Here is a 7,762-nt window from a genome sequence, read left to right as displayed (position 1 = left end):
AGATAGATAGATAGATAGATAGATAGATAGATAGATAGATAGAAAAAAAACTTCTAAACCAGTTAAAACCTGAACTTGATCAATAAAAAATCACATGTACTATGATATAGACAACAAAAGTACAAATAGTATAGAGGAGCAAGGCAGTCCTAATATCAGCATCATTCAGGTAGGAAGGCCTCCTTCAGACTGTACAATGCCTCCTCCTTAGTTATCTTCTTCCACTCCTCAGGAATCTTTGTTGGCCCCTGCTTGTATTCCTTTGCAAACCTCTCACTGAACCTCGCCAACACATACCTGTAAATTAAAGATTATTTAGCTTTAATTTTAAGAAATATTTGCATCTAACAATATTGACACTGGTACATAAAATTGAAGATAATGTAAGAGAAATTATGATTGTTAAGTCTAAATAAACCACACCGTACCTCCAGTAAGCACTAGGCATCTGGCTGTTTGGGTCTTCAGGGGAGATGATCCAGTCTGGGTAGAGGGAATGGAGGACCCTGCATGCCACAGACGTGTCTTCTATGTCTTTGCTCATGCCTGGGTTGTCCTCTGTCATGCTTACAGGGCAACTGAGAGGACAGCATAGAGAACCTGAGTCACAGGACAACCTGTCTTTGGGCCTGTGGAGCAGAGCCCTGTGAACCTCATGCCCCATCTCGCTCAGCTCACAGGGGGCTCCGCAGAGAGGGCATTGCTGGTCACAGCCTCTCACTCTGCTTAAAAGGAAGCATTGGGGCTGATCTGGAAGGCACTGAAGAAGTTGGGTGATGTCCACATTTTGGGAGAACTCCTGGGCTAGGTCCAACCGCATTCTAGCCAGTAATTCCATTAGACATGTGACAAAGCGATCCCATTCTGTTGTGATACTGAAAAAAGGTCCATCCAGAGAGGCCCTACTGACATCCACATCTCCATCTTTCTCTAAATTGAGGCACACGCTCTCCAGTAGCGGCTTTGTATCACTCAGCACTCCATTGGTACCGTCCGTTGTTTGGCTCACTGCTGCTGCAATCTTTCCAATGATTTCTCCAAGTCTCTGTTGTCTCCATTTATTCAAGCTGGTTGATTCAGAAAGGTGAGCCACCACTGTCTCCTGGATCTTCCTTACCCTGATGTTTTCATAGGAAAGCAAATATTCCAGGAAGCTTTCAAAGCAGTCCTCCTCTATGAGCTCTTCCAGCAAGCTTTGGTGGAAGGCCCGTGGGGACTGATACTGCTGGGCTTTACCTTGGATTTCTTCTACAATACACATCCCCAGTGGTCTATAGATGTAGTCTGACACTGTAGGTTTGATGATCATGGAGGTAAATGCTTGAGCCACCCTCTGGCACTGGTCTCTTTTTCTGAACTGGTAGGTAAACTCTGCCTTGTAGGTACTCTTACTTGATGTGATACCTGTCAAAAGTTCACTGTTCTTGGCATAGCGGTCATGTAGGTTTTGAAAGTCTTGGCATGCAGAGCTGCAGAGATAAACTTTCAGTTCCACTTCAAAAGCTGATCTGATTTCCATTGATGTTTCTTTTAAAGCTTTTTCAACATTGTCTAAAAGTGTTGTAATGTAGCTGTCAGAGAACTCTGCTGGTAAGCTAGATTTTTCTGCTACAAATTGATTGTATTCTTCTATGATATTGCATGCTACCCGTTGAGCTTCTAACTTCTGCTGTCTGTTGTTGTCTTCAAACATGTGCTTTAATCTGCTGCGGTATCCAAAGTGCTCATCAGAAACTTGGAAGCTAGCTGTCTGGTTTTGGCCGTTTACTTCAAGTTTATTCATGTGTTTGTGGAGACCACGGCTGATTAGATTCTCTTTCAAAATATCAGTCACTCTTGTAGTAATATCATCTGTCTCTGAAGACCTGAACTCAAAGTTTGACAATGTCTTACTCCATGCATCCTCAAACTCCTCTTCTAGCTCTGTATCTTGAAGGAGAACTTTGGTTGCCTTGCTCTTCTCTAACAGTGTGTGTAGCTTGGATTCCTGTTCTTTTTCCAGTAAGGCTTCAAAATGTTCAAGCTGTGTTTTAGAGCAATGGCTCTCATTGACTGTCCCCAACCTTTGTATTAGCTCTTCAGTTACTCGCTCCTGAAGGTCATCCATATGGCTCACTAGGATTGGCCTGAATGTGTTCATTTTGAGACTGTTTTCTTTCATCAAATAGGCCTCTCCTTTGGACCTGAGTGTGTCCACCTCTGTTTTGACTTCCTCTCTGGCTTCATCCTTTAGCTCACTCAGAAGGCCATTTTGGATCAAAGCGTCTACAGCTTTTGCCTTTGTGTCGAAGATTGTCCTTCTTGCCCCATTGAGCCAGCTTTCAGTGTGTTCCAGGAAAGTATTCTCCCACTGGGAAAGCTCTGTGCAAAATAAAGAGAAGGCTAAAGCTATGTCAGTATTGTTCATACTAATGGAGAATGACTCTGCTTTCACTGCATCCCAAACAGCGCACAAATGGCTCATAAATTCAGGCAGACCTTTGGCTTTGGACTTAGCTGCACACTTCTTCAATGCCTCAAACAGGTTTTGCTTAAGCTTTAACACAGCCTTACTATACTGTGTATCAATTGGATCAGAGAGGGACATATTGTACCATGGCCCTTTGAGACAGGTGATGGAGTTTGTGGTTTTTGCATAATGGTTATTAGCATTGCTGTTTCCTCTGTCCCCAATCTCAGCTTGAAGCATATCTGATACACGTCTTAACTGGGATGCTTGTAACAAGGTGTTTATGCTTTCATCCTGGGCCAGGAGTTGGCAAATAGGCATGGAGCCACATTCGTTGATGCGTAGGAGAGCATTGACTATGACAGTGAAGTTAGCTTCAAAATCAGTACCCACATGTGAAGAGATGCTCTGCATTAAGACATCACTCAATCCTGTTGCAACAGTGGCCATCTCATTGTCGTGGATCAGCATGTTTCTTGTGTTGTCTAGAGACATTGTGCAGAGACCTGCATCAATCAAAAACAGAAAATCAAACTCCATGTCCTTTCTGAGGTTATCAGGGAGACACAGGGCAGTCATGTACACCCCTCTGGTGGCTCTTTTCCTTCCATCAGGGAATCTCACCCCAAATAATGCATAAAGAACCTCAGTGTTCCTATCATGATGTACTCCGAGGTTTGTCAGCACTCGAGTCCTGCACTGTTCTTGAGGAAGGCGGCGTTTAAGCTCTGCAAAGACACAACCCAGCCAGTGGATGGGAATGTTTGAGGCATCTCCATCCATTAGTTCAAGTGGAATTCCATAGAGAAGAAGGTCTGTAGCTAAGCTAGGTAGACGCAACACATTGTGGCTCCCACTGCTGGGGCTCATGTGTGTTAACTCAAAAATCAAGCCCATCTCACGCAAAAAGTGCTCCAGTCCCAGCGTGGACGGATCAGGTTCAGAAGGCTGTGAAGATGATGCTACTTGATCAAAGGAAACATCTAGACACATTTGGTGTTGCTCAGAAACGTGCTGCTCTTCTGTTGTTTCCTCATTGAATGTTGAATCTGTGCAGAAACTATCACTGTCCAGAAGGTTGTCGTTGGTTCCATTTTGAAGCTCATCATAAAATTCTGGCAAGCCAGCCTTCATTTCTGTCTGCAGGTTTGTGACTATATCTTGTGGGCTATTTGGTTTTTGGATTTGCTTCTGCAAAAGCCTCAGTTTCATCCTACTGAGGAAATAAGTTCTCTCCACTGTATCTGTGAAAAGTGCATCCGTGAAAATCTTCATCGCTGGTGTCATCTTGTAGCTGCTCAACTCTAACAAGATGTCTTTCTTTTCTTTTTGTAGTTGGGGATCAATTTCTTTTCCTTCTTTTCTCTGTTTACTCTCCTCCTTTTCTATTTCAGCAAGTTTGCTCCACAAAGGCCCCTGCAAAGGAATCTGTTTCTCTCTAAATTGAGCAGATCCCTCATCTAAACCTCTCAATACTTCCTCCACTGTGGCCATTGCCTTCTCACAGGCTGCCCCTTCATCTAAATTAAAGCCATGTTCCTTTGCTAATTTTGCTGCTGCCTCAAGTGTAACATGTTTCAGCTCATATGGTAACAGATCTTTCAGGGTGTCACACAGCCTATTAGCCAGTTCCTCCTCACTCAAATCTCTCCCTTGCAGCACTGATCCTCTGGGAACCCCCATGTATTCTTCAAGGTTGGGACCAGTAAACCCCACAACTCTGTTCTCATTCTTCTCAGCATCTGATAGATCAATCAATATGAGCTTGCTGGCCATATTTTTGCAGGAGGCAAGAATTAGTTTTTCTTTCTCCCTAAGATCCCCACAGAAAACAACCACAGCTGAAGACACTTTACATAAAAGGCTGAGGCATTTTTCATGTGAACTGGCATCACCACGGAGGTTAGAGATTACCACAGGGACAGGGAAAATATCTCTGGTAGTGTCTCCAGTGGGTAGATACCATCCAACCTCTACCAGGCCATTGGAAAGCCTACGTGGAAGCTGTCCTCCATCCAATCCTCTGTGGAGAAATGTCTCACTGGGAGATCTGAGTCCACTTATAACATTATTTAGTACCTGGGACTTAGAGACACCACTGTAACCAAGCTTTACACAAGAAACTATAGGCATGTATGTACTTGCCAAATCCCCCTCGTAGACCTTACTGTTATTATCCGGCAAATGAGACCTCCATTTGCTTACAGCACCTCTCAATGGCCAAAGAAGGAAATGACTAGGTTCTTCTGGATCTATGTTTGGAAGGACCAGTGGCACAGCAAACTGGCATTGCAACATGCGGACTGTCATTTCCTGCTGAAGGAAAGTGTTAGCAGACATAAAGACAGCTGAAACTAGATCAAGAGGGTTGATGGCACTCTGGCTTTCTCCTCCGAAATCATTGATTATCTCCTCAGGTGATTTGTTGGCATTTTTTAGAACATCATGCAGAGGTTTGCAGCAAGGACTGCGGGCATCTGGGCTGAGCAGCCAAAGGCGTTGGAGGAAAGCATTTGGTAGATCCTTGGGCTCCATAGGTTCCTGGTTCTCCAGAGCCCAAGTGCTGATGTCCAAAATATATGCTGGGTCCAATGGCGTAGTCCCGGAGGCTTCCAGGCCCATCAAATTTAGGACATCTGTCTGTACATTGACCTTTAGAGGTTCTGGTTTGAAAAATAATCAATTATTTAGCAACATGTTTAAATCTTGCATAGTAATATAGTTCTTTACAGTTAAGAATTGAATTTCATATGATTAGGAAAAAAGCCAAAGATCTAATCCAAAAAGATCCAATCTTACTAGTTACTAGCTAACTAGTCATTACATTTTATCTCAGAGTCTCTGCTACACATGCAAACAAACCAGCAGTTTTTCCCTTAAAAGCACCATCCCGTGGTGCCATTATCTTTCAAATTTACACTTGCTGCAACAAACCTAATTAGCATTAATGGGTAAATTCAGTACAGCATTCAGAAATGTTATGCTTTTATCCAAGCACATCCCCTTGGCCAGCAGGTTTTCCAAAGCAAGGGCAATTAAATGTCATGAGAAGACCTTCCAAAATAAAACTTGATAGCTAACAAAATGATTTGTTATCATTATTTTTGCATCATCACCAAAAGCATTCACTTAAGTAGAATGTAAACATATTTGGATTAGCTGAGGTTAAGGATAAACACATAAACATGTTTAGGGGTAACACAGTCTGTTTGCATGGGTTGCTGCAGCAGCATCTCTACAAGGTGCCACTGATTTATCTGTAGAATTACACACCTGATAATCAAACTAGTCATTCTTTTGTTTAATGCAATCGTACACTATTGCCACAAGCCAAAGAATGAGAAAGTTATACTGTTTGCCATTTATTTCTGCTAAGGCCTTACTTTAAAATTGTTAGTGGTGTTTCAATAATACATCTTTAAAGATTAATTTACAGCATATTTGGGTATGTTAAAGTCCTTTCAAAATGAAACATTTCAATGATAGCGTACACAACCCTTGAAAAACAAAAAGGAAACATACTTTTCTTTTTCTTACTCAGCCTCTTTGGAAGCTTGACTGACATGATAACTCCAGCTGTGTCTCCTCTCCGTTTTAAATGAGTTTTTCTCTGGTCAGGCACATCACTGGCAATGTGTTTACTTGAAACCTGTGATTAAAATTCATAACATAAACATTACTGACATACAAAAGGCAGTCCAACAGAATCAAAAGTACATGCAAGCTTCTTTGAACCATCACATGTGTAAATGTGAAAACCTGTGTCCTATAATAGATGAGAGTAGCCTATGCTGTAGACTGCTGTCTCAAGGGACTGCTCATTGTGGAAAGTACAAACATTTATCTTCCTGAAATGCTTCACTAAAGCAGGAATCTCCTCATTTCATTTTTCTTTTCACTAATATAAAACCTGAATCATAACAGGCTAAACATGATATGCTGATACAGTGGCTATACTATAGGCCTACTCATCAATCAGACTGTCAGAAAGATAAAGCACCACTGATAACTCAACATTGAGGTACCTAATTTGTTTACGACTTAAAGCTTACAGCGCTCTAGAGTAAAAGGATAATTCAACGATTAGCATTAAGCTTTGTATCAGTAGAAACCCTGTAATATTTTTCGAATGACTGTGCTTCCCACCCTCATATCCCCCTGAGACGAGGAATCGCTGTATTGCGATTCTGGAGAAAAAAAAACTCAGTTGACGCTAAAATCGTAATTTTGCGTCATCATTGGCATTTTTGCACAGCGGCTGTGGACTACAAGCCAGGTAGTTCCACATGTTTTTAAACCGCCCATAGGGGGTTGGACCCGAAGTTAGTCGAGTGTCAGCCATCTTGGAGCTAAGATGCAGCTATCTATTTTCAGCAACAAACTTTACAACAATTGTGCATTCAAACTACCGCACATGTTTACCACCGGGATACATAGGTACAGATCGGAGAATATGCAGAAAACTTTATTACAGACGGAAGACTTGACACACTACGCGAGCTTCGCCTGCTACGGAGACCAGCACCTCAGCCGGCGGTGTCACCCGATGCCTCTAACGCCAGCCGGGTAAGGGGATGTCAACGGCGGTGTGCGCTGCAGCGGAAACGCCCAACGAGGGCTAGAGTTCTAGCTAGGTGGAAAGCTAACACTAGACGGCACCTGTCCAAACCATCGTGCTTGCAAGTGTCCGATCATTAGACAACAAACTGGGCTGCATCCAACTTCAACAAAACTCCCAACATGAGTTCAGAGACTGCTGTGTTTGTGTTTTTGTGGACACATGGCTGTACGACAGTGTACCGGACTCAGCTATCTTGCTACCAGGCCTACTAGACTTTCGAGCAGATGCTGCTCTGGCGGGTAAGACTAGTGGAGGTAGGCTGTGTCTACACGGACTGGTGTTTTTATCCAACTATTGCTAACCGCCGGTAATGCTACCATTGAGTTAGCTAAACTTTATGAAGTCTATAATTTGCGTGCACTAAATGTAGCCTGTTTTGGATGTCGTTTTTATACAGTGCTGTTTTTATATATTTTAACATAAGGTGACCAGATTTCTCAGACAAAATCCGGGGACATTTTCAGCTCAGAAGCGTGTATTCCTCCAAAACACGTCATGTTTTTATTTTTGTAAAACTTAAAACGGGGACACTAGACCTAGAGCTGTTCTTATTAGGGGCTGACCCCCCCCCAAAAGGTCTGATACTCCACTACACCTCAGAGAGGAATATTTCAAGATAGAAAGCCCTAATATTTTTAAAATTAAAAGTCCTAATATTTCAAGATAGAAAGTCCTAATATTTCAAGATAGAA

The 7,762-nt window shown here is 42.5% G+C and overlaps 1 protein-coding gene and 1 long non-coding RNA gene across 2 annotated transcripts in view; both read right to left on the bottom strand.

Moving 5' to 3' along the window:
• LOC116671991 (uncharacterized) overlaps positions 1-7,762 on the bottom strand; it is a 17,954-nt gene that overhangs the window by 517 nt on the left and 9,675 nt on the right. The gene's annotated exons all lie outside the window — the stretch shown is intronic.
• Positions 7-7,762, bottom strand: part of gvin1l2 (GTPase, very large interferon inducible 1-like 2) — a 10,687-nt gene continuing 2,931 nt past the window's right edge. Inside the window, exons 2-4 of the mRNA XM_032503440.1 lie at positions 5,972-6,098; positions 429-5,112; positions 7-297 (exon numbers count right to left, since the gene is read on the bottom strand). Of these exons, the coding sequence (XP_032359331.1) occupies positions 162-297; positions 429-5,112; positions 5,972-6,014 (4,863 nt within the window). The 5' untranslated portion in view covers positions 6,015-6,098 and the 3' untranslated portion in view covers positions 7-161. The remainder of the gene's footprint in view (positions 298-428; positions 5,113-5,971; positions 6,099-7,762) is intronic.

The sequence above is a fragment of the Etheostoma spectabile genome, chromosome 3 (assembly GCF_008692095.1).
Source record: "Etheostoma spectabile isolate EspeVRDwgs_2016 chromosome 3, UIUC_Espe_1.0, whole genome shotgun sequence".
Lineage (NCBI taxonomy): Eukaryota > Metazoa > Chordata > Actinopteri > Perciformes > Percidae > Etheostoma > Etheostoma spectabile.
Note: the sequence above shows the minus strand (reverse complement) of the source record. Positions and strands in the feature narration are given on the sequence as shown.